The 26562-nt window shown below is 37.3% G+C and overlaps 2 protein-coding genes across 2 annotated transcripts in view; both read left to right on the top strand.

Moving 5' to 3' along the window:
* The first annotated feature begins 232 nt into the window (after positions 1-232).
* On the top strand, positions 233-11027 carry LOC142350980 (uncharacterized). The gene is made up of 4 exons (XM_075403012.1): positions 233-360; positions 2018-2169; positions 5811-6131; positions 10900-11027. Exons 1-4 carry the CDS (start codon positions 233-235, stop codon positions 10923-10925), a joined length of 627 nt encoding a protein of 208 aa, XP_075259127.1. The 3' UTR covers positions 10926-11027.
* A 3099-nt stretch (positions 11028-14126) lies between these two features.
* LOC142350975 (uncharacterized) overlaps positions 14127-26562 on the top strand; it is a 62930-nt gene continuing 50494 nt past the window's right edge. Inside the window, exon 1 of the mRNA XM_075403004.1 lies at positions 14127-14295. The gene's annotated coding sequence lies outside the window, so the exon portion shown is untranslated. The remainder of the gene's footprint in view (positions 14296-26562) is intronic.

Genomic DNA, 26562 nt, shown 5'->3' with positions numbered 1-26562 from the left:
TTTCCACCACCTCACCCCAAGGAGAGAGGTACTTGTATTCTGATATGCTCGGATCAGAGATGAGAGCAGAATTTTTTTTCTGATATGGAAAACATTAAATCATCAGCTTCGTTTTGTTTTCTCAAACTCGGAAACATTTGTTTTAGCACTCAAGGACCACTTGAGGAACGAGAAAAAACTTTGCCCGAAATTGCCCCAGAATTTTGGTTTCCTTAAAAGTGCCTGCGAGGTTATGTGCACCAAAAATGAGGACTGTGACCACTTTAACAAGGGACTGCCACTGGTCACACCTGGAAGGGTCTACTTTTGGGAGTGCATGTTTGATAAAGATATAAAGCGAGAGGGAATTCGACATGACGTGTTAGTAGTTGACAATAAAACGCAAGTTTTTGCAGTGTTCCCCAGTGTTCTCAGAATTTTTATCGTGTAAAATTTGACAAATTTCTGACATAACCAACTTGTTAATAGCCTGTTAGGGGATGGATCTCCTTATCAGATCTAACAAAACGTTAGTCAGATCTTACACCGTAAAATGTACTCTTTTAAGATATTACACGACAAAATACTTTTATCACATCTTACACGATAACATTTCTATATTATTAGATCATACCCGACAAAAATCTGGCCCAACAGAAATTTTTTTTTTGTGTAAGATCTGATAAAGAACCTTTAAGATCTTTTAAGATAAGATAAACATTCGGAAAGCTAGATCAACATTCGATAAAAATTTTTCAAGTATGGCATGTTCTTCAAATTGAAGGCATTGATTTTCGATCAGTAGCCAAAGGTTACAGCGTGCAACACGTGTGAGAGCAAAAAGAGAAAATTAGCTTATTTTGTCTTTTGAGACTTATAAGTTATTGTGACATGGGTTATTCGAATCCGAAGGGCGTTTTCTGAAGCGGTGATTGTCAAACTAGTCTGAATTTTTTTCAAAGGCCAAAATTATCTTGGACTGCTAGGCTGAGCCATATAGGTCCTTGTTAAGACTCAGAACAAAACTTCCGCCAAAATAGAGTCAACAATTTTTTTTTTCATAGTTGGTTAGTTGACTGATTATTTTTTTCTTTCATAGGAGCTTGATTACGTTATGCGACAATATTGAAATCATTAAAACATATCTTATCAGATCTTTCATGATAAAAATTTCTGCCCTACGTGAACTTTTATCGTGTAAGATCTGATAACATACTTATCCGATTTTATAAGATAGCAATTCAGCAAAATTTATTTGTTATCTTATAAAATCCGATAAGTATCTTATCAGATCTTACGCAAATAAAGTTCACGTAAAGCAGAATTTTTATCGTGTAAGACCTGATAAAATCTTACACGATAGAGATTTTTGATCAGCATCTTATCAGATCTTACCCGATAAAAATTCCAGAACTACTGGGGCAGTTATAAGAACAGCAACTAATGCCGTGTTAGATAGAATCAAAGCGTCGTCACAATAATTGTGTAATTTGCCTGTTTGTTTTTACTATTGCTGCGACATCTGTGGTGGGATTTCTCCTGGGAAGGTCAAATTGTTTAAATACTGGAAAACATTCTGTGGCAGGGATATATTTAAAGAACGGCGCATACGAATTTGCACTTCTTCGTACTTGCAAAGTCTTCGAATTTGCGTTCTTAATCATATTATTTTTGGATGATTGTGATTTTTTGGATTATGATTGTGGATTGTTATTTTAATATTGTAAATTTTGTGGATAATTATTTATTTATTTTGTAAATATTATGGATCATAGTGATCAGCTTAATATCATACCCGGTTCCAAAAAAACTGAAAAATGTGCAAATTTTCCCTATTAGAGTCACAAAGGCCAGTTAGATAACTTTATTTTTACTAGAACGAAAGAATAATTTTCTTATTTTTGAGGGATGTAAAGGCAGGTAGTAGCGTCCAATAGCGGATAAAAAGGAAAAAAGGGCAAGCTCCTGCCGAATTCCCGCCCAGGTATGTTTAACGAACTTTATGATGTTCTGAACTGCATTTGAGAAATGTTTCCAGGTTGAAGTCGTTTGGCTTAAATTGCCCATCATCCGCAGGTGAGGGAAAGAAGAGGTGTGGGTTGAAACATAAGCCCCATTCTACTCCTGTTTTCCATGGTGTCATTAGAGACGCACCAGCAGGTGATGAGTGGAAATGCACAACCACTCGTGGTCAGTTGAATTTCTCTTTTCTTTTTTTTAGGTTTACAAAGTTTCATAACAAAGGAATTCATAGTATCTTTGGGATCTATTCTGCCCCCCCCCCCCCCCCCCCCCAGCTTAGTGAGCCTAAATCTTTTATGACCCCCTGGCGCACGAGCTATTTTCTTACATAGTAACGTGCTATATAACAACATATAATTTTTATATGGGGGTCATAAAAAAACACTTGGGGGGGGGGGGAGAGAATAGATGGGGGGGGGGTTACTCCAAAATCGTATCAACATAAGTTTTGTTACCATAAATGGCAACTCAGGCAACTCAGTGAAAATACAATGCTTCACCCAAATGTCATAGGATATGACTCTAGCTCAATTTAGCGAACAGCTGGAATTGAGCTCGATACAAATTGAACAACATTGGTAATTTCTTGGTCGATATTACACTTTTGCTCTACCAAATTATCTTGCTAGACTTCTTTTGCTGGACTCTTTTTGAGCAGGCGGGACCTTTATCGACACAAATTGGCATACCGATATTTTGCACGTCTCAAAATACTGAGTCACAGAAATTGTTGGCACCTATTGTCAAATCATGAGTCGAGAAACAGTTCTTGTAGTGAATGCATTTTTTGACTGGGAATCTTGAAATATTCTTTCTCCTCGTAAAAATTGGACCTCACAAATTCCTGTGAAAGAACTTTTGCGCGGTCCATGACAAGAGTTTTGCCGAACTATTAGTAACAAGCTCGACTCTTTTATTATGGTTAGAAAACCCTACCTGTTAAGAGATTAGTGTTTTCATAAGTCAAGGCCCATGCCTGGGCTGTTCCGAATTTGCTCTGTTGAAGCAGAATTAACACTCAGAATTAACTTTTTCTGGTTTTTCACATCAGTTGTAGGTCTGAAACAATAAATCCTTCTCAGATATTTCTAGAGGTAATGTTAACATTTTGAGGAAACAGAAGGGCTTAAAATGGAAAAGTCGGAGGAAATTCTGAAATAGTTTAAGGCTTTAGTATTCAGCATGAGAATAAATACTTCATTGTATGCAAAACATACGAAATCCTCTGAATTTCTTCTAAATTTTTTCAATTTTATTGGAAATAGTGACGTTCTTTCATGAACGGAGTACTTTTATGGTTAATTTTTTTTCAGATTGCCCTCCATATTTTCTGAACTCCAGTTTTCCCTTTGATTGGGGATGTCTTCAGGACATCGATCAAGGAGCACGGCCACATTACGGTCTGCTAGTGCCGCTTTACATTTTCTGATAATTGCTTGTGGCAAACAAACTAGATTTATTGCCAAAATGTTAATTATAATGAAACGGAAGAATAAACAAATATAAACAAATCATGCGAACAATTTTCAATAACATGAAATCAAGTCGCCAATATGGATAATCCTCTTGTTTATCATCTAGTGTAATCTTTTTAAAAAATTGTAGATTGCACATGTAATCATAACGTAATTTTGCTGACAAAACTAAATCCATTGGAGACAAACGATTGGTGTTTGTTTATATAGAGCAACTGTTGGTCTGAGTACAGTGCAATTGTAAAAAATTCAAAATTATAAACTATACCATCCTATAAACATTAGAAGTTGGGACCATTGAAGAAAAAGTTCCTATGGCCGGGTTGTTCAGATTTTGCTCAATTTTGGAAAAATTCAAACTCAATTTTTTATGTTAAGTCAAAGATCATTTGTAGACTCGAAACAACAAATCCTTTTTAGCTATTTTATAGAGGTATTGTTAAGAATTTCAGGAAACAGAAAGGATTAAAGTAAAAAAAATCAGCTGAATTTCTGAAATAAGTTAAGTCTAGTAATCAGCATGAGAATATATGCTTCGTTGTGAAATAATACGAAATCCTCCCAATTTCTCATAAATTTTGGAATAGTGATGTTTTTTCAGACATGGCGTACTTGATTGTTAATTTATTTAAGTTTGTCCACAATTCTTCTGCACTCCAGTTTTCCCATTGATTGGAAATGTCTTCGGGATGCTGATCAAGGAGCAAGTTCAGGTTAAGGTCTTTAAGTGCTGCCTCATCTTTTATAAAAATTGCTTAAAGCAAGTCAATTAGATCTGTAGTCAAAAAGTTAAACAAAATGAAACGAAAAAAAAATTATTTACGAATAATGCAAACAATCGTTAGTAGCATGAAATCAAGTCTTCGACATAGTTAGTCCTATTGTTTATCATCCAGTCTAAAATTTTAGAAAATTGTATTCATACAATGGAAAAAAATATGAGGAATGTACGAAAAGAAAACCCTGGAAATTGAGGAAAAATTCACTTTATACCGGATATAAAAATCTTTTCAACTTTGTTACTTTTGGTTTTCAAAACAGACATTATTTTGTTTCTCATGGATCTTTAATTAGCAAAAAATTTCAAGTTTTCTTCTACTTGGTTAATCTGGTTCTTTCAAGACGTGTAGTTTTTCCTTTTTAATACTTTCTTTTTCTCAAGCAAAAAACAGAAAAAAACATGAAATCTCATATTCAGATGAAAATTATTAAAATTTAAATTTTACGAAATAAATCAAATATGTTCAACCTTTTAAATGTAAACAATCAGCTGATGAATAAATTCAATATAATTTACCGAAAAGCAGTACAATGTCTTTTCGATTCTTTTTTTTAAATCTCAAAATCAAAATCATGACTTCGGTCAAATTGTTGACTAAGTGACAAGATAAATTGCCAAAATGACTATCGAGAAATTTGATAACATCTTCCCAGATTCCATTACAAGATATGAAACAGTACAAAAATTGTAGATTGTGTTAAAAAAAACTGGAATGTAAGAAAAAAAACCCCGAAAATTGAGGAAAGTTCACTTTATACTGGATATAAATATCTGTTTAATTTTGTTAATTTTGGTGTTCAAAACATGCATTATTTTGTTTCTCAGGGATATTTAATGAGCAGAATGTTTTCTTCCATTGGTTAATCTGGTTCTTCCAAGACGTGTACTTTTTTCCTTTTTTGACACTTTCTTTTCTCAAGCAAAAAATAACAGATGAAATCTCATTCTAAGATGAAATTTTTTAACCGTTAAACTTTACGGCATGAATCAAATGTGTTTAACCTTTTTACATGTAAACAATCAGCTGATGAATAAATTCGATACAATTTACCGAAAATCAATACAATGTCTTTCCGATTCTTTGTTTTAATCTCAAAATCAAAATTATGACTTCGGTCAAATTGTTGAGTAAGTGACAAGATAAATAGCCAAAATGACCATAGAGAAACTTGATAACATCTTCCCATATTCCGTTACAAGATATGAAACCCAGTAGTCATTTTATGATCGTCAAATTTTTATTAAGAGAAATTTTAAACAAATTTTTTTTTGCAAGCTAGGAGGCAAAGAACAGGCAATCAGAACAGGGAGTCAAAGATCAATTTTACGCACCAGACTGCCTTGCAAGATACACTAAACATTTGAAGAAAAACAAACAAATTTAGCAATATAATATCGATGGATTAAAAGCTTCAATGTCAAATCATAGCCTAATTGAGCTATACGCTCTAGAGAACAGAGTTGTGATTGGCATAACATTTTCACGCCATCTCATTAGGGGGGGGGGGGGGGGGGGTAAATTAGTGAGCTAAGGCTACTTGGGCTGTTGCAAGCTGCTCCAACCGGACAATGTCGACTCTTCTGGGGTTTATCAGATGAACAAAGAAACGATGAACAGCTTTTAAGACAACAACACCAGCCACAAAACCCAATCTCAATCGGTTACCCAAAACGACGAAGTGTGAATTACCGATACCAACAGGAATTGATTGCATATTATTACGGTAACTTGTGCAATTATTTGGAATCGACGGCTCCATCTTTCATAGTTGTGCCAAGTCCAGATAGAGGGGACTATTACGCCTTCCCGATTGACGAGAAAGTTTTCTCGGATGGATCTTACTACTGGGTTTGGCGACCGGATAATAATATAGGTAGAGTGAACAATTACTTCGCTGGTAAAATTAGAAAAATTGACATGGTTACCCGGGGGAAGAGGTGAAAATATGAATCGAAAATGAGCGTCTGGGGGGGGGGGGGGTACCCTCCCAGACGATAATTCCAAAGTCTGGATCGTCCTTTGTCGCACTAATTCAAATAATAGTCGCGTTATATCGACTCTTAAACTGACAGTTTCGGACAGTAAGTAATTATAAATTAATTTCAAAGCTTTATCAGAATTGTGTGAACGAGTCGTGAGGGATTGGTTTATAATCACAGATTAAATTTTTCTTGAATAATCTTGTAAAGTTAACATCCGTTCTCAGCCATGGAGGTGATACCTCTTATTGGGGATTGAACAGCCTGCGAGTATTCTGAAATAGCCTCCTGCTATACGCAACAATGTTCGAAAAAGTTAAAATTTCTATCTTTTTTTACAAATTTGTTTGAGAGTAACAGCGTTTTAAATCAAATACTCAACTGCGTTTAGCTACATTGTACAGCGGTTGATGTGCCAGACGGAAGTGACCTCTGATTAGACCCAAGTCCAACGCAGACCGCGTGTTTCCGGAAAAAACTACAGGGTCTGGGATTTGGTTCGACAGCGCTTAAGTGTGATCAGGGGTCACTTCGTTCTGGCGACGGTCTGATCAGAGGTCTCTCCCGGATGGTAGTGGTCTGATCAGAGATCATTATGGTCTGGGTTGATCTGATCAGAGGCGGGTTCAAGCGCACATTAGTATTTAGTATGATCAGAGAAGATTGTGAGCGCAATTGGGTCTGATCAGAGACCATTTCGAGCGCACTTTTTTCTTTGGATTTTTTGCATTTTTCATGAGAGATGTTGGCTCTGCCAAGAGCCAACAAAAAAGCAGTAATCTGATCAGAGGGGCATCTAGAGTTTGCTGCCTCTGATCAGAACCAAAGTGGTCAAGCTGATAGCAAAGGCCGGTGCCCTTAAGAAGAAATTTTGATTGACTGAAGACCACGACGTTTCTTATTGAAAGCTGCATAATTTCATTGAGTCACAATTGTGCAATAATATTTTTCTCGACAGTTGGGTTTCATTTCCGTTATCAACACTGTTAGAATTGGCTTTTCCTCAGATGAGTTTAATACTGCAAATATCAATTTTTATGAAATGAATATATTATAGCAAAATTAAAGAGATTCGTTCATAATGAAAACTAATTGATGATCAGACTAATTTTGAGCTTGGAGTCTGATCAGAAGCGGTTTCCAGTCGACAATAGTCTGATCAGCTGTGACCTTCGAGTGCACAATAGTCTGATCAGAAATAATTTTGAGCGCAAAATCGTCAAGACAATGATCTGGGTTTGGTCTGGGCCATGGTCGCACAATCATATGGACAATATTCTGATTCCGATCAGAGGTCATTTCCGTCTGGCATAGTCTGATCAGAGACAACTTCGAGCGCAAATCGAGAGGACACGGTGTCTCAAATGCACTTCAGTCTGATCAGTGGACACTTTGGTCTGGGCTGATTTTTGGTCTGATCAGAAGTTACTTTCGCCTGGCACGGTCTGGTCACAGGTCACAACCGGATGGCACCTCAACCTGGGTGATATAGATTACACCTGAGGAGTATTTTTGTACCTTTGTGCGAAGCTCTCCTAGATGCTCTGCAAATAAATATTATTGCGAGAGATTTTGTAAGAATAGTTTCATTTTTTGTAACCAAGACTCAGTCTTGTTCTTTTCGAAAACCACGTGCTTTTTGCTCCAGACCTATTGAGGTATGCGCTTTTAACGGTGAAAAGTTTAAGACACACGGTAAGTAAAGCGCCCAGAGGCAAAATAGATTTGAGTGTTTCGGTAGAATTAGTGAATTGTTTTTTGAGATCCTAAAAGTTTACGCTAAATTTGGCATATTATGATATATACAACTTCATTATAATATTAATTAATATTCAAACTATATGTCAAATGGGCTGAGGTTGTAAAAATATAATCCGATAATTATTGTTTGGTTGCAGGTACCCTCCCAGACGTTAATTACTTGATGTGTAATATACATTTCGTCGTGCTATTTCGAAAAATATAGCTCTGTTGATTTATTGGCGTGTGGTGAAAGTTGACACAAGCAACATTAAAAAAACTCAAGCAGACGACAAAAACGAAATCCGATTTTCTTTGATTGGGTGATGAAATTTTTATCAGCTTTTTGTATTTTTGCATTTAGCTTTTTCATTAAATATTGATTTTCTGAGGAGGAAGTAAAACAGAATTAAAAACAGTCCTTTTTCTTTTTTCCTTTGTTTGACGTTTCATAGGTTAATTTAAAGAGTTTAAATGGCAGTTTTCTCTGTTACATTTTTCAGTAGATCTTTCAGAAAAAAACAACATGGAAAGAATAAATTATGATGAGACAAGAGTTTCAGAGTTTCAGACAAGTGTTTAAAGACGTTTCATTTTTGTCTAATCATATTCGCAATGCCTGGACTGTGGAATCATAGAAGCAAAATCTTCCACTGTTTTGACTCGCCGCATTTTTGATTCAAAATTTACAATGCCCCATGGTACGATTTCGTTGTAGTTCACAATTATGCATCCTAAAACGAGTCATTGCCAATTTTTGGACTGGATCGTCCACTCGCGAACAATTGTTTGTATCAACTGCTTTATATTTCTACTATCTGAACCCGGGCATCCTTCTTTGTAGTTTTCTGTTACATTGTCGTGATTGGTGACAGTAAACTTTTTGGAACCACATCCCAACTGATGGGTGTGTATTGTAAAAGTTCAATCAAAAGACAAGATCGGGTTTTCTTACGTGCTATTGATGTCATGTAGGTATCACTTCAACAATTTTTTCGCCGTGTCCCGTAAATTTCAAGTTTTCAACATCATGACAAAAATTCATTTACTTTGTCAAAAGGCAAAGTCGAATGTTTTCTGAGAAATATCTGAATGCAGATAATTAGGTTTGTGAAAGTTCTCTTCAGCTTGTTGATATCTGTCATCTTTCAATCTTCCGTAAAAATTTAAACTTTTTGTTGCACATCAGAAAACTTAACCCTCTCAATATTACGAAACCATATGTATGCAAACAGAAATAGAAAAGAAGCATTAAGATAAGTGGAGTTAATTTCTCGTTTACTCAAGCAGGAGTAAGATATTCTTTGTTTTCAAAATGGCCTAAATATTCTTTTAGGTACTTTTTTTGTATCCGTCCGAATGCCATATCAACTTATAGACTAGCTGTTATTGATTGATATCCACCTTGAGTTTGAGCTAATAATTGCTCATGCCTTAGATTGCAGGAACTATTGCAATTTATTGCATTGTTTTTACACACCAAGAAATTTTCATTGATATTTACTGCAAAGTTTCACGAGTTGTTTGCTGATGATCACCAATAGCGCGTAGTTCGAAATTTTCAGACAAATTTTTGGTTTATTTGGGAGAGCTTTAGTTATATGGAGAGCTTTAGTTATATGGAGTTTTAAATTTTATAGAAATTTTAACCTCTCGATATACCACATTGTCCCTCACTTATTCAGCAATTTTGTAGGGATAGCTTGTCCTGTCCAAATTTTTATCGTTGTTTTCTTTGATGTTTTTGTCCAATGAAGCCTGTTCCCCTTAAATTAAAGGTACTTCAGTGGTATTAGGCGATTCCACGTCTATTGTTTACCGAGGGTTCTCAGCTCATTGGTCGGTAGATAGTGGTGATCAGGCTCATTATTATAGCCTATAGTTAGCATTTAGGTTTTTGATGAGGGAGTTAGCATGAGGTTTCGGCTAACATTACTGCAATTAGAAAGAGTCTGAGTCTCAACGGAAAAGTTTTGGGGAAAAGCGCCCAGAGTTTTTGATAAATTGCTGACTCCCACATTGAAGCGGATGATTAAATAACAAAATGTGAACAATATTGCCAAAAAAAGAAACGCGACAGAAGCTCACTTTCAACTTCGTTTGAAGAGATACAATCGCGTAAGGCTTGATACAGAGCGTTTCTCTGGAAACAACTATGTTTTTTGCTTGTCTTTTATCAAACAAGAAAACAATGTATTTTTACAACAACTTGCAGTTTTTTTTTATAAAAAGTTATCCTAATTAAAAAATGGCATCATAGAAAACAATTATAAAGAAAATTATGATTTATTTTGTAACATTTTGCTGCATAATAATATTAGAACAGATCAACACTGTTGATATGAAAAACTACCTTTCTAGCAAGCTTGAAATGTAATCAAAAGGTGAATTTTTATAGTCGAATGATATCGTTGGGAAATGGCTGAGTCATTTTAACATTTTTATGCTAGAATTTAAGAGTACTGCTATTTCTTACCTACTTATGTATTTATGTTTGTATAAAATGACGTATATCTGAATACTGTTAAAGTTTTAACTGTTTTTGGCAAAACAATCAATTTTTTTTCTGTTAATCATATAAGAATGGCTTCATAACTGATCTAATCTGCAAAAGATTGCACATAATGTTATCTCGGAAGCTTATGACTGAAGTGAAAAAATTTTACTTATTTTTTGGTCGTTCAAATTGCCCGTTCGTTCAAAATTTTGAACTTCTGCGAAAGACCAAAGTTCCAATCCCGTTGATTATTATTCTGTTCCTGACTTATTTTGGAATCTTGTTATTTCATCAAAAAAGGGTTACTTAGCTTAAAAAATTCGGAATAGGAAAAAAATTATGGTGCGTTTGATTAAGCTCTCTATCTAAGACGATTAAAGTCGACCCCAGATTTCAACAGAATCTCAGCAGTTTTGTGTTTTCAGGAAATACGGCAATGCTGAACTGTTAACGAGTTGGAAAAACTGACAATACTGAAGTTATTAAGTCAAACGGCTGGACGTAAATCATGAAACTAAAAGAGAAGTCGATCTCATCTGGTATTGTAATGGCTCCAAAACTCTACATTGTTTGTTGCGGAAATCTAAATTGTTTCATCTAAATTTTGATGTGCGAAAATCTTTTAGTTGATATGGTTGAGGGTCATTCATTTAAAATTTAAAGAAAGATTTGTTGATCACGCTTCTTTTATAGTTTCTCTCTCAATTTAATCATGTTTTCAGCTGAAGTACCAACAATTTTTTGCTGAGACGTTTGCGCTACTTAGCTATTTGATAAAATCAGCTTAAAGGCGTCTTTGGCTTTTTTGAGTGATGCAGTTTTGTTTTAAAAAAATGGCATATCTGAATCGGTTCATTAGTAGCCTCTAATTATTAAGCGCTGGATGAAGAAGTTGATTCAGGGCGATATTATGTCAATTTTTTCCGCTTAATTTAGAAGTTAAAGTTTGGAGCTTCTATTTAAAATAAATTATTTTCATTACATTTTTTTGCTTCTGAATTTGTTTGTGTGCTGAGCTTTTTCTGATGTTTTGAAACAATTTGGGACTCATTATTCAATTTTCCCTAACTTAACTAAGTTGAGGTCCCAGAAAAAGAACGATAGTCTAGATATAAACGAAAGAAAGGTCTGATGAACGCACAGGCGTCTGATCATAAACGCATGAAAAGTCTGATGAACGCACAAAAAGTCTGATAAACGCACGAGAGTCTTATCATGACCGCACAAATTTTTTGCACGTTCATAAGACGTTTCCTGCGTTCATATTCGGACAAAAACTCACCACTTGTGATTGCAGGTATCCATTGAATATGAATCCATATATTTAGACTTTTCACGTGAGGTACTTGAACATCTATTTACGAATAGAGAAACAGCCTTTTTTGCTTTCGCGAGCATAGTGTCTACCTATCAGTATTAAGGAACAAACTAAACCTCTAATAAGCTAAGATATTTTTGACAATCGTTCAAGAAAGCTGAAATCAACGAAAACTTTTTGTTTTGACTCAGCATAAACCGGAATACTGTTCCTTTTTTTGGTCTAATTTGTCTGACTCTTGGCCAAATGAAGAACCACTTCTTTTGAATTGTTTGAATGTCAAAACGCGGAAATTACTTTTGAATTACAAACTCTTTTTCTAGAGACCTGATTCCAAAAATCCCTTTTTGTTTCAAACCTCAATATCTGAACACTGCAACTGATTGCACATATGGTCTGATGAACGCACCAAAGTCAGGGCATCAAGGCACGAAAAAATGTGAAGACACGGAAGTCTAGTGAATATACAAAAATCTGGACATGAACGCACAAATGGTCTGGTGAACGCACGAAAGTCTGTTCTTAAACGCACGAAAATTTGTGCAGACGCGAAAGTCTGGTGAACGCATGAATGTCTGGACATGAACGCACGAATGGTCTGGTGAACGCTCGAATGTCTGGACATGAACGCACGAATGGTCTGGTGAACGCTCGAAAGTCTGGACATGAACGCACAAAAGGTCTGATGAACGCACAAAAGTCTTGTTAACGCACGATTGTTTTGGCATGATCGTACGAATAGTCTGATTAACGTACGAAAGTCTGTTGAACGCTTGAAAATCTCCACATGAACCCACGAAAGTCTGGACATAGACATTTTCCGTCTGGGACAGTCTGGACGTATCAACTTTTGGTCGGGGATCTCAACCTGGGTAAGAATAGTCAACAAAAATTGTTATATCATTGAAAAAACATAAAAATCTCCTTGAAACTGGAAAAGATAAAGCATCAGTAAAAAAGATGAGAGGTTAAATTTGCCCAATTGTTTTATCATAATCATCATTGACCAATAAAATTGTTGCAATGCAAAAATTGTAAATTATGTTGTGAGGCCGGATAACTATAATAGTTTTTCAACAAGGAACACAAAATTGTTCTAAAAGATAGAGATTGAAACCGTAACTAAAAATCATTGGTCACTTTGACTTATCCAGTCAAAATTAATAGGGAAAATGTGTGCTCCTAATATTGCACTGTTTTCTTTCAAGGAATTTGTTAAACGCAACAAAACTTATGAAAAAACTTTCAGAACATTAGCAATAGAAAACCTATATTTCGCAAAAAAAAACATACAGTCATTTGATGAAAATGAACACTCTTTTGCATTTTCTGGTGAAAAGCTGTTAAATTTAAGTTGGTTTAAGTAATCCTTACAATCTCAGTTGTTGCTGACAATCTCTTTTTTTGTTTAGCACCTGGGTCAATGTTTGGACAAAAAAAATTGAGATTAACTTTTTGCGGTTTTTAGCGGTGAAAAATATTTTTTTTTCACCGCATTCACTGGATTCTTTACAAAAAAGGAACTTCCTTAAACGGGTTCAAACCTCTGACCTCCTACATGCCAACTACCTCTTATTACACTGCGCCGTCTGTCATTTATATCAATTATATTTCTTGTAAATTAAAGATAAGCTTTGAATTTAGCGGTGAATAATTGAGTTTTTTCACCGCAATCTGGTAGCGCTGAAATTTTTGTTCACCAAATCTTGGTAGCGCCGAAGAATTTTTTTCACCGCATTTTGCTGGTGGCAGTGAAAAATTTTCCTTCACAGCTTGAACGATTTTTAGCGGTGATTTTTTTCACCGTTTTTTTTTCACCATTTTCAACGTTTAAAAGTTTTTTCACTGCCTTCATTACACTTTTTGAACAAATTCACCGCAAATCATACATCTTTTAGCTACTTTTAGTGGACACCTCCACCCGAGTAATCATAGGATGCTCCTCATAGGGAAAGATAGGCCGAGAAAAAACATAAGCAAATACATTGTTTTGAGAATTCTATTTCAAAATGATCTCGGAAACTATGTCAATTTGTTCTGGCACATTGTGAGCTGGGTAGCTATCACACAATCCTTATAAATTACATGTATAATTTCTAATACGATTCTGGCTTCTATCGTTCTCTGATGTAATGCACTCTTCTGAGGAAATTATATACAGCTATTTCAAAAGGGATGCTTATTGATTGATAAATTTTCTACAAAGAGAAAACGTTGAAAAAGCAGGCCGAAATAGATTCAATTGCTCTTTATTTTTTTCAATTTTGTTTCATTTCTTTCTAGGACCCATCATAGAGCATCAGAGCATCTGAACAATCCCTTTATTGGAAAATGCTAAACATCAATCCGAAATGTTTCGTTTTGTTTCTTGTGTTTGTTCAGCATAAAAAAATTGTGGACTCATCGGAACACGGATCAGATGACGAGAGAGTTTGGGAGGTTGAAGATGTTCTCCGGAACGAAGTTGGGGGTGTACATCAAAATCCTGAACTGGTTGCAACTGGTAAGTTTCGTGGCGATCATGGTCGGTTCGGCTATAGATAAACAACAACGACCTATCAGTGTTGTCGATTTTTCTAGCCGAAAACTTCGTTAGCCCTTATTGTTTTTTGGTCGGTATAATCATTTTTGTTCGGTATTTTACATAAAAGAGATTCGGTACACTCTTTTTAGACAAATAAGAGATTCGGTATGGTCGTTCGTTCTTAAAAATAAAAGAAAAACGACATCGTCGTTTTCGAAGGTAAAATATCAGCTAATGCTTTTTGTGGTATCAGTCTCTTAAAGTCTCTTAAACACCGTCTTTTTGCCGTCTTTTGATTCGTTTTTTTTTTCAATTTATCTTATTTGGAGTTGAATGATGACATCCATTGCAAAAAAAGATCAGTTTTCAGATTCAAGCGACGGAAAAGTAATTAAAACGAACTAGATCTTTCTCCCAAAAGTATCATCCATTCCAGATCTTCTAACGCAAAAAGCACAGGAACATTGCTTCAGTGGCTGAAAAACAACACTTCCTCATGTTAATATTTAAGAAGATTTTTGTGAAACGATCTGCAAAATATGCAGCTGTGCGTCATTTGCAAACAGTTTTTTTTTCGAGGTCTGCCCTTTGATATCTTTCTTGCAGGCAAATTAAAATTGACAAATCTGATTGGAGTTTTTCTGATTGGAGCACGACATCTTTCATCAACAATTTTGCTTTTGCATATTGTACCTATAGAACAAAGCACACCGGCTATCTCTTACGTCTAAAACTGGTCATAACAAAATTCTCTTACGTTTAAAGACCGTGTTGGAGCTGAGCTTAAGGAATAACAAGCTTGCATAGGCGGGGGAAAATAGAAACAAAACATTTTCTGTTGTCTTAGTCATTTAATAGTTATAGTTATAGTTCTAGTTCTAGTTACAGTTTGTCACGTGAGAAAAAAGAGAAAAGGGGGAAATAACAAAAGCAACCCACAGAACTCAACGTAGTAGCCGCAGAAAACGGCTGAAAGTATAACTCAGCAAAATATTGCAAAACAAATTGTCTTGAGCAGTAAGTAACGTGTTACTGTGTCTTGAACTAGAAATATTCCTGAGCAGTAAATTGTTACTGTGTCTTGTATTCAAAATATTATTCTTGAGCAGTAAATTCTGTTACTGTGTCTTGTATCTACGAATTATTGGAGCTGAAATTCAACTGTTACAACCCCAACTTCTGGCATTCTCAACTTCCAATAGTTACGAACTGAATTTGTAATGCAACGGTAAGTACAGCAGAACGGATATACAGTTACAAAAGCGAACTGCATAAACGAAGTATCCGGACAGATTTTGTAACCACTCAGAACGAACTGGGCGGTGTAAAACTTTCTTTGTGAAACACAAGGAGAGCAGCCGTTACATTTGGTCCGCCGACCCGGACAGTGGAATAAACTGCTGTCCAACCCAACAGTCGAAGTGACGAAGTCATCGACGAACGAGAACAAAACTCAACGAGTAATTCAACAACGCAAAGCCAATTAGGCAAAGCGAATAGGAACGTTGAAAAGCAAGCTCAATTAAAGCAAACAAACAAAGGAGCTGTAGAGATTCAAGCTGCAGTCCCGAAGTACACAAGAAGTGACTCCGTCACAGAGTCAAAGCGTTTTGGATCGACAGATCAACAACTTGCGAAACAACTTGATTGAGAAAGAGGAAGAAGGTTTTGAGCTCATTGAGAAGCGAGATCGACCAAGCAAGCTCAAGACTCTTTATCAGCAGATACTGCAATTGGATGACAGCATTCAAAAACTCGTGAATAAAAAAGCTGAGACTCTCCGAGACCCAGATATTTCTTTAAAACGCAAACTTGAGACAGAAAAATACTTTCAATATTTGAACGCAGAGTGGTTACCGTATATCCACGGAGAGACAAACATGTCAAGCCAGCAAAGCCAGTCAACTCTTCATGCCAATGAAGAGCAACCGCCGGCGAATAATGTGCATCAGTTAGAACAAAACGTTGGAATTCCAGAGTTTAACCAAAACCATGGTAACACAAGCAATGCTACGACGAATACGGTTACACGGACAATCAACCAGGATACAGAAAACATTTCGGAAGCATCTTCAGTGAAACGTCGGGTGGAAGAACGAATAAAAGAATTTGAAATTGAATTTGAAAGAAAGTTGCAAATCGAACGAGCACAATTTGATCGAAAGAAGTTGGATCTAGAAATGCAAATGAAAGAACTAGAGATGCAACATCAGCTTCGGGAAAAAGAGCGAGACCTAGAGCGCCAATTGCAAAGAACAGCATTGGAGAAAGATGACTTACGTTCTCAATCAACTAAGGCGCGTGACAAGTCACCTTTCAATTGGACCCCAAAAGGGAGAGATGTCTCGGAGTGGGCGAATTCGATGAACGACACGCGAACGCCAATTCGACCAAGAGCTCGCTTTGACGTCAGCCCTGAACGAAATAAGCATAGGCATTACCCATGGTACCCAAACACTCGTGAACGCTCACTAAGTGCTGAAGAGCGGGATAAATCGCCGATAGCTGGAAGGCACTACAACACTGGACATTCAAGCAGTAGTTTACCAAAATTGAGGTTGAACAATTTTGACGGAAACCCGCTGGAGTGGCCTGAGTGGTCTAGCATGTTCATAGCAACAGTAGATAAACGCATGATTCCCGACTCAGAGAAAATGAGCCATTTGAAGACTCTTCTAACAGGCAAAGCAAAATCTGCAATCTCGGGAATGGGCTATTCTGGACAGTTTTATAGTGCTGCCTGGAACATTTTAGAAAGAAAATTTGGAAGACCGCATGTAATTATAGATGCGCAGCTCGAGAGCCTACGAAAAGTTAATCAAGTGAAACCTCATGATTCAACCAGTTTGATTAATTTTTCTGTTATTGTATCTAACTTCGTGAACGTGCTCAAAGAGTACAAGCATATTGGTGATTTGCAATCAAGTTCGACATTGTACATGGCAGTTGATAAGCTACCACAGGTTCTTAAAGAAAAATGGTGGTTCTACGTCGATGACAAAGACGAGGACTGGCCTGACCTTATCATGTTTGAAAAATGGCTATCACGAATGGCATTCGTGCATGAAGGGTTTTCAGCGTTTAAAGGGGAACGCAAAGAAGAAGACCGACGCAACGCAAATAGAGAAAAACAATTCTCGAAGACATCGAACTTCAGTGCAAGTTCAAACCTGCAAGAAACCAAGCAGACGCAAAGCGATCAGTGTCCATTAGCCGATGGCACTCATAAAATTTGGAACTGTCCATCATTCAAAAACATGAATGTGAATGATCGATACGTGGCAGTGAGGAGAGAACGCTTATGTTATGGATGTCTGGGAAAAGGACATGCAATCAAAGATTGCAAAGTCAAATTGTGCGGTATAAACGGATGTACCAAAAAGCACAACAGACTGCTACACTCAGAAAACCGAATGAACGAGGGTAGTCACGCAGTTAACGTAAGCGCAGCAACAATCAACCAGAGTAACCAAGTTACTAGTTTTCTTCAAATAGTTCCGGTATCGGTTCAGAGTGGTGGTAACAGGCTGACTACCTACGCTTTCCTTGATAGTGGGTCAACAGTATCATTCATCGACCAAAGTGTCAAGAATCAACTACAAGCCAAAGGCACGGACGTTACCTTGAACATAGCTGGCATACATGGGACGCAAGATTTGAGGACAGAGAAGGTTCCTATCACAATAAAGGGACTACATTCAAAGGTGCATTCAATTGAAGCGTTTGCACACCCATCAATCTCGTTGGGAAACACAACATATGATTACAAGGAACTGAAGAACAAATTCAGACACCTGAATGTTCTCACTAACAGAACATTCAACCTGATGGAAGTAGGCATCATACTTGGACAAGATGCCTACGAAATTCAACGTCCATTGGACTATAAGATTGGAACACGAAGTGAACCTTTCGCCGTCTTAACAGAATTAGGATGGGTAGTCAGTGGTCCCATGACAGGCAAGCAAAGTCAAAATATTTGTCATTTCGCCTTCACAGGAGATGTGAAAGTGGCAGAAAATATACAATCATGGTGGGACATAGAAACCTATGCTTCCAAAATAAACGTTGTAAGTCAATCAAAGAAAGAGCAGCAAGCTCAGAAATTTCTAGAGAGCACGACAAAGTTTACAGGTGAGCGGTACGAAGTGGGCATGCTCTGGAGTGAACCAGAACCCAATCATCCAAACAACTACGGCTCGGCCCTTGGTCAGCTCTACTCACTGGAACGAAGGTTCCAACGAGACCCAAATTTAAAAGAAATGTATCAAAAGTCAATTGATACAGATGTTGAAAAGGGATTTGTGAAGATCCTCGGTAAATCGGAAGTCAAAGGCACTTTCGGAAAGGAATGGTATTTGCCACACCATCCAGTACTAAACCCCAACAAGCCGGGTAAAGTTCGCCGTGTTTGCAACGCTGCAGCAAAATACAAGGATGTATGCCTAAATGACAAGTTGTTAGCCGGACCCGATCTGCTACACGGGTTGATCGGAACAATATTCAGATTTCGAGAAGGACCAATGGCCCTAACCGCAGATATTGAATCAATGTTTCTGCAAGTGCAAGTTCCTGAAGGGGATAAAAGCTGCTTGAGATTCCTGTGGCGACCAACAATGAACGAACCTGTGCAAATTTACGAGTATCAGCGTCATGTTTTCGGAGCAAAGAGTTCACCAACATGTGCCAACTACGCTCTGAAGCGAGTAGCCATCGATAACGAGGACGAGTTCCCAATTGCAGCAAAAACAATCCAAAACAACTACAGGGACGATTTCATCAAGTCAGTCGAAACACCTGAAGAAGCAATCATGGTTTTCAAACAACTGCAACCTCTTCTCTCAAAACATGGATTTGAACTGAAGAAGTGGATCACCAACAGCGACGTGGTAACCAACGCAATCCCAGAGGACTTAAGATCAATCAGCAAAACAAAGCAGGTTGAATTAGAACCCAGCCAGGAAGGTTCATCGGTGCTTGGGCTTCAGTGGACGATTATCGATGATAGTCTACAGGTTTGTAGAGGTACAAGCAAAGAAGTTGAGACCCCAATCACCCAAAGGAAGATCTTATCCCTAGTTTCTTCAGTGTTTGATCCTGTTGGACTGTTTGCACCATTCAGTGTTCATATGAGACGACTCCTGAAGAGCATCTGGACTAAAAATGGACAACATTGGGACAACTCAGTAGAACCTAACGAAGAAGAAGAGTTTCTGAAGTGGAAAGCGCAGCTTCCGGAAGTAGCGGAAACAAGCATTGATAGAAGATACTTCAGCACAGCCAAGGACAAATGGGAACTTCATGTGTTTGCCGACGCATCTGAAGACACAATGTGCGCAGTGGCTTACCTACGTTCAAAGCCCAAAGAATACTCAGCGGACTTAGCATTTGTAATCGGAAAGTGCAGAGTTGCACCGATGCGACACCTTTCCATACCACGCTTGGAACTACAAGCAGCAGTGATGGCGGTGAGACTTAAAGAACAGATAGTGAAAGAACACGAAACAAAGATTCACAGTTGCAACTTTTGGTCAGACTCCACTACTGTTCTGCAATGGATTAATAGCTCCCACCGTAAGCAACAGGTGTTTGTTGCAAACAGAGTAGCTGAGATTTTGGATACAACTAATGTTTCACAATGGAATCATGTGAGTGGTATTAACAATCCAGCTGACATCGGGACACGAGCGATCAATGTTGACGAACTTAAGAGAAGTGAATGGCTCACTGGGCCGGCCTGGTTGAAGCAACGAGCGAGCGAATGGCCTGAACAGGTGAATTTAACATTTGCTTCAGACGAACAAAACGAAGAAATAGTCTTCTCAGCAAAGGTTGAAGAGAAGAAGTTGATGATTCAGTGGGAACGATTCAGCAATTTCAATCGACTTGTAAATACAATGGCATACATACAGCGTGTATTTAAAAAACACAAACCGGCAACAAAAACACTAAGTGTTGAAGAAAGAGAGGGTGCACAAGCAAGCATCCTCAGACTACTGCAGCAAGAACAGTTTGCTGAGGAGATGAAATCTCTCAAGGCTGAAAAGGAAATTCCAAAAAACAGCAAAATCCTCCAGTTTTCACCATTCATAGACCAGCAAGGATTTTTTCGTGCTCAAGGCAGAATAGGTAAAAGTCATCTGAACTTCGAAACCAAGCATCCAATACTGTTACATTGGAAGCACCATGTAGTTGAATTATTCTTGCAAAATGAACATAAGAATAATCACCACGAAGGTACTGAACATGTCAGAAACATAGTCCAGCAAAAATTCTGGATCCTAGGCATACGAAATGCTTTGAGATCGATCAAAAACAAATGCATTAGATGTCGAAAGGGAAAAGCCCAAACAAAGGCACCAGTAATGGCAAATCTACCTGAAGAACGATTAGTCGCATCAACAGCGTTCTCGAATGTGGGCGTAGACTATTTCGGACCATTCACAGTAAAGATTGGTCGAAGAAACGAAAAGCGTTGGTGCTGTCTATTCACATGCCTTACTGTACGTGCGATACATATAGAGATTGCACCAAAACTAGACACTGATTGTTGTCTGAACGCAATTATGCGATTCATTGCACGAAGAGGCAAACCGGTCAAAATGATTAGCGATAACGGGACAAACTTCGTTGGAGCTGAAAAAGAACTGGCAGAGTATATAGCAGCATGGAACAAGGTGCGAATTGAAGAACATCTGATTCAACAAGGTATCAGATGGAAGTTCAACCCACCTGCAGCACCACATTTTGGAGGAGTGTGGGAAAGACTGGTTTGGAGTTGCAAGAAGGCAATGTATGCAGTGCTGGGCAATCGATCAGTCACGGAGGATGTTCTGTCAACCACGATGTGTCTTGTTGAACAGACGCTGAATGCTAGACCGCTGACACAGGTCAGTTCTGATGCTACCGATTTAGAAGCTATTACTCCAAACCATTTCCTACTTGGCCACAAGGACCTTTGTTTACCGTATCTATCAGGTGCAGAGCAATTTGTTGATCATAGAAAGCTCTTCCGACAAACACAAGCTTACGCAGACCTCATTTGGGACAGATTCCGTAAAGAGTACTTACCAACGTTGAACAGTCGTAAGAAATGGCAGACCACAACGGACAGAACTCTTCAGCGGGGTGATCTTGTGTGGTTAGTGGAAGACAGTGACAAACGTGGATATTACAATCTGGGTCGAATAATCGAAACCTTTGAAGGTTCCGACAGAGTAATTCGATCAGCGACAATCCGAACGAAAGATGGATACTACAAGAGACCAGTAGTGAAGCTCGCTCCAGTGTTACCAACTGACGATGATGTTTTCACGAAGGAAAACAGGGCCGGCGATGTTGGAGCTGAGCTTAAGGAATAACAAGCTTGCATAGGCGGGGGAAAATAGAAACAAAACATTTTCTGTTGTCTTAGTCATTTAATAGTTATAGTTATAGTTCTAGTTCTAGTTACAGTTTGTCACGTGAGAAAAAAGAGAAAAGGGGGAAATAACAAAAGCAACCCACAGAACTCAACGTAGTAGCCGCAGAAAACGGCTGAAAGTATAACTCAGCAAAATATTGCAAAACAAATTGTCTTGAGCAGTAAGTAACGTGTTACTGTGTCTTGAACTAGAAATATTCCTGAGCAGTAAATTGTTACTGTGTCTTGTATTCAAAATATTATTCTTGAGCAGTAAATTCTGTTACTGTGTCTTGTATCTACGAATTATTGGAGCTGAAATTCAACTGTTACAACCCCAACTTCTGGCATTCTCAACTTCCAATAGTTACGAACTGAATTTGTAATGCAACGGTAAGTACAGCAGAACGGATATACAGTTACAAAAGCGAACTGCATAAACGAAGTATCCGGACAGATTTTGTAACCACTCAGAACGAACTGGGCGGTGTAAAACTTTCTTTGTGAAACACAAGGAGAGCAGCCGTTACAGACCGAACATACCGAATCTTCTAAAAATGAACATAACGAATCTCCCCGATGTCTGAAATATTGATCCTTAATCTCCCTTGTGTCGAATAGCGACCATACTTAAATTGTTTTCCGTTCAAAAACTACGATACAGAGATACCGAACCCAAGTCTAATACCGACGGCTATCTTGCAAGGTCTTGCAAGAATCTTGCAAGAGTCTTGTAAGATTACCCACCATCTTGCAAGATCCTTGCAAGATCTTGCGAGATAGCCGTCGGATATGCAAGAATCTTGCAAGATAGGCGTCCGGATGTTCCAAGGTAAGCGTCAATTGCAAGAATCTTGCAAGATCTTGCAAGATAAGAGTCGGAGTTCGACTAGGGAAGCTCTTATTCGACTACAACTGAAAATACCGGCGTTCTTTTTCGTTGTAGGGCCGAAACCAGTGCCTTGTCATTCCTGCCTCATGCAATTATTGCAGTTTACGGTGTTTATGGTGCAAAAGACGTTTCGCGAAATAAGCCGGGGTTCAGCATTTTTCTCATTAAAAATCTGACGAGATTCAACACAATAGATTTATGTAATAGCCTCTTATCTGACTTAATACAATTTGCTGCGAAGAAACCTCTTTGCTTAAGGTCTGATTGTGGTTGTATTGTATATTAATAGATTATGCATTTTTGAATGCATGTCGTTGGATAGTTTTGCTGCAAGTTTGCATAAATTTGGTTTATTGTTTGATAAAAATTCACGAATCAATTGATAAATCCAAACAACCTTATCTTAACGGATTGTTATGAGAAGGCCTGTTATCAGAGGCCGAAAATGTTATATAAAATAATGTAATTGAGCAAGTGAAAATTCAGCTTCTAAACCTATTGCTTTTTTAGGAGTACTTTACAAAAAAGAATTGTTTTTCAGTTTACTTTAACCCAAAATTTTTTGAAAAAAATTGTTTGCGTTTGTTTTGAAACGGCAATTCTAAACAAAGTGACACCAAATATTAAATGAAAAACCTCGAATTTTACTTAAACATCAACGAATTGCAGTTTCAGACAGATTACAACGAATGACAAACGTAGTTGAAACGCCAAAAGCATGATGCAGCGTGTAGATTTCTATTCTGCGAACTATCCACTAATCTCTGACAAGACTCTAGAAATCTCTTTGAATTTGCGAATGATTTCCTAAATGAAGTTGTCTCCACAGTTTTAGCCATAATTGCTACCATACTTTTGACTCTGGCAACCTATAATTGTATTTCTTAACAGAATTTAAGTTCATCTCCTATGTTTTTCCGAGTCGGTTAGTCCCGTGGGGTTACGCAAGCCGACTTAGCGCACAAAAATAGGTAAACCTCTCTAAATAACACTTAAGTCTTCAAGAACCCTTAAGAAAAGGAACCACCTGCAATGTCAAATTTTAATTACGCCGTTAAACAATTACTGAAACTTGCTGCTATAAACATAAACACTGTACCAAGTTATAGGTAACGAACAAAAAAACATACAAAAACTTGAATGAAATTAACCGACTAGAAAACTGGGAGACAAAATACTTGCTCCATTATCCTTGATAATGGAAACAAATTCTATCAATGTGAGACACGATGAAAGAACAATGTGAATAATTATTTTCAGGAGCGAGTGCAATTTCCTAAGGTCGTTTGTTATTCAGACATCTTTTCTGTTAGTTTTTTTGTATTTGCAGCTTATTTATGTTGCTATAATCTTTTATAGGCGATGGGGTTCAAGACCTTGGATCAATAGTCACGACAAACAAAAACGCACCCATGGTTATTATGACCCCAAAGATACGTTTTCAGGAAAAAATGCTTGAACGAGTTGAGAAAGCATGAGCGTATGAAATATTGCTCTATACCAGAAATTGATAAGAGGTCATTTGCAGCTCACTTCGAGCGCAAAAAAATCATTGTGCTTGATTCTGATCATAGTTCGATTCGAGCACCTTTCAAGCGAAAAAAACTTTGAGCGCACTTTGAGTCTGATCACAAATTTTTTGATCGGGTTGATGTTGTAGGAGCTGGGGAATCCTTACCTCATATTTAAGTACGCCTTTCCCTTTAAAACAAAATGTCCGCATTTTTCACTGCAACTGAAGCATATAGTGAAATAAACTGTAATAAAGACGATTAACAAAGCTTATGAATCTAAAACGTTGTTACTTGAAAACCATGGCTTCTACATTTCCGATTTCATTTTCAACGATTTGAATTTTTTCTTACATGAATATACTTGATACCATGACCTCTAAATGCTACTGTTTCCTGACAATTTGAAGGGGAGTCCTAGAGACAAAATATAAACAAATAACCAAAAAACATAATTGGGGAGAATAACAATGCTAAAAACAATCCGCAAAAGCTGCAATTATGTCAAAAAAGCAAAACTGCTCATTTAGTGCACAATTTTTCAGATTCAATACTAACATGCTTGACAATAAGAGTACTCTTTCACGTTGAGCAGAACCATGAACCTTGGGGATGTGCTCTTAGGCCGACACAATCTAATGGAACTCATTTGATGAGTCGATTTTTGTTACAACGATTGAGCATTGCTCAATTATATATCTCATTACAAAAACAACAGTGCTCTTAAAAAAATTTTGTCTCATCTTTGTCCTTAATTGGGCTCTTTTTTGCTTTTTTTTCCGGCTGGTGGCTCCTTTTGGCTGATAAAGCAATTTGCACGTTTTAGCAGTTGTATATCAACTGTTCGGCTCAAACCATTCACTTTTATTTGCATTGTTTTCAACTCATGATTGAAACGATTACTTCATGTGGACCAAAATCGGGAGCCTCAAATGGCTGCTTTACACGGTCAACACGCAGCCAAACATGAGAACACTCAGAAAGATCATTTGGATTAAAAATTTTGTCTTTAGAACTTTATTTTTGTTGATCATTTTTTTCAGTTGTTCGTAGCCGACAGAAACCAATGATTTTTGCTAAGCATTCGAAAAATTCACTTTTGAATTGAGAACCTCGCTTTTGGTTATGTTTAAAAGAACGCAAAACCTAGAGAACAACGAATTTAGACAAGCATCAGTAAAAACGTCAGCTGTGGATAATGATACAGGTTAGGGATCAATTCATTCTGTCATTCTGTCAGTGAACATTACTAGATACCTATGATGGCAACTGCTGAAAGTGGTCCCACAATATCTGCATGAAATTTTGCTGAATCTGGTGATGCCTTCAATAATCTTGCATGTCTTAAGTTTTGTGTGTCTTAAAATTTTGTTCTGCTGGCACTGAAGACATTGTTTGCACGGTAAATTGATGTTTTGACAAGCTTTTGGCCATGTAGATCTTGCTAAACGTCCTTTTCAAATCAGGATGACATAAGTCATGGAACTGGCTGAAAACAGAGAAGCGACAATCCGGAGGTAAAATAGGTCGTCGAACATCAGATTTATCACAAAGAAGTTTCTCATTGCCGATAGTAACCTCTTGTACGCTGTTCAATTATTCATTTATCATTTGAGTGCGAAAATCTTCTGTTTGTCTTTTCGCTGATTGTGGTAAATCAAAAACGTCGATTTAGACGCCGGAACCATTTTGAGATTGTTCTTTAGTATCAACTTAAGGTCGAGAGATACATTCGGCAACAATTTCTTTCGATCCAGACAAATTGCGAATCTCATCTATATATTCAGCTACAAAGGAAAAATGTCTGGCTTGTCGGGGACTACATTTTTTAGATGCGCTTATTCGACAAAAAGTGCAAGTTATAAGTTTGTGGTCTATAAAAACAACAGTTTTTTTGCCTTCTATGAGACAATGAAATTTAGCCGTTGAAGCAAAAATTGCAAACAATTCTTGTCCGAAGTGCTATACTTTAGTTCTGCTTGTGTTAGGCGTCTAGAGAAAAAATGCTAGTGGTCGATTTTTGTCCGAATTCGATACCTTATGGAGAGCTGCACCAATAGATTTTCCGACTTGTACATTTCCGTTTTCATTTTGAACTGTTTGACTTTTCTTACATGACTATATCATGAGCTCTAAATGCTACTGTTTCCTGACATTTTGAAGGGGAGTCCTAGGGACAAAATAAAAGTAAATAACCAAAAAAGTATTTCGGGAGAATAACATTATTGTAAACAATCTGCAAAAGCTGCAATTATGTCAAAAAAAAACTGGTCTATTAGTGCCCATTTTTTCAGTTTCTATACGCAAACGCTTAACAGTAATAGTGGTCTTGCACGTTGAGCAGAATCATGAACTTTTTGGATGTGCTCGTAAGCCGACATAATCTAATTGAAATCATTTGATGAGGCGATTTTTGCTACAACGTTTGAGCATTGCTCAAT

The sequence above is a fragment of the Convolutriloba macropyga genome, chromosome 12, assembly GCF_964194025.1.
Source record: "Convolutriloba macropyga chromosome 12, txConMacr16.3, whole genome shotgun sequence".
Lineage (NCBI taxonomy): Eukaryota > Metazoa > Xenacoelomorpha > Acoela > Convolutidae > Convolutriloba > Convolutriloba macropyga.
The sequence above is the reverse complement of the archived record's forward strand: the minus strand, read 5'-3'. Positions and strand labels throughout refer to the sequence as shown.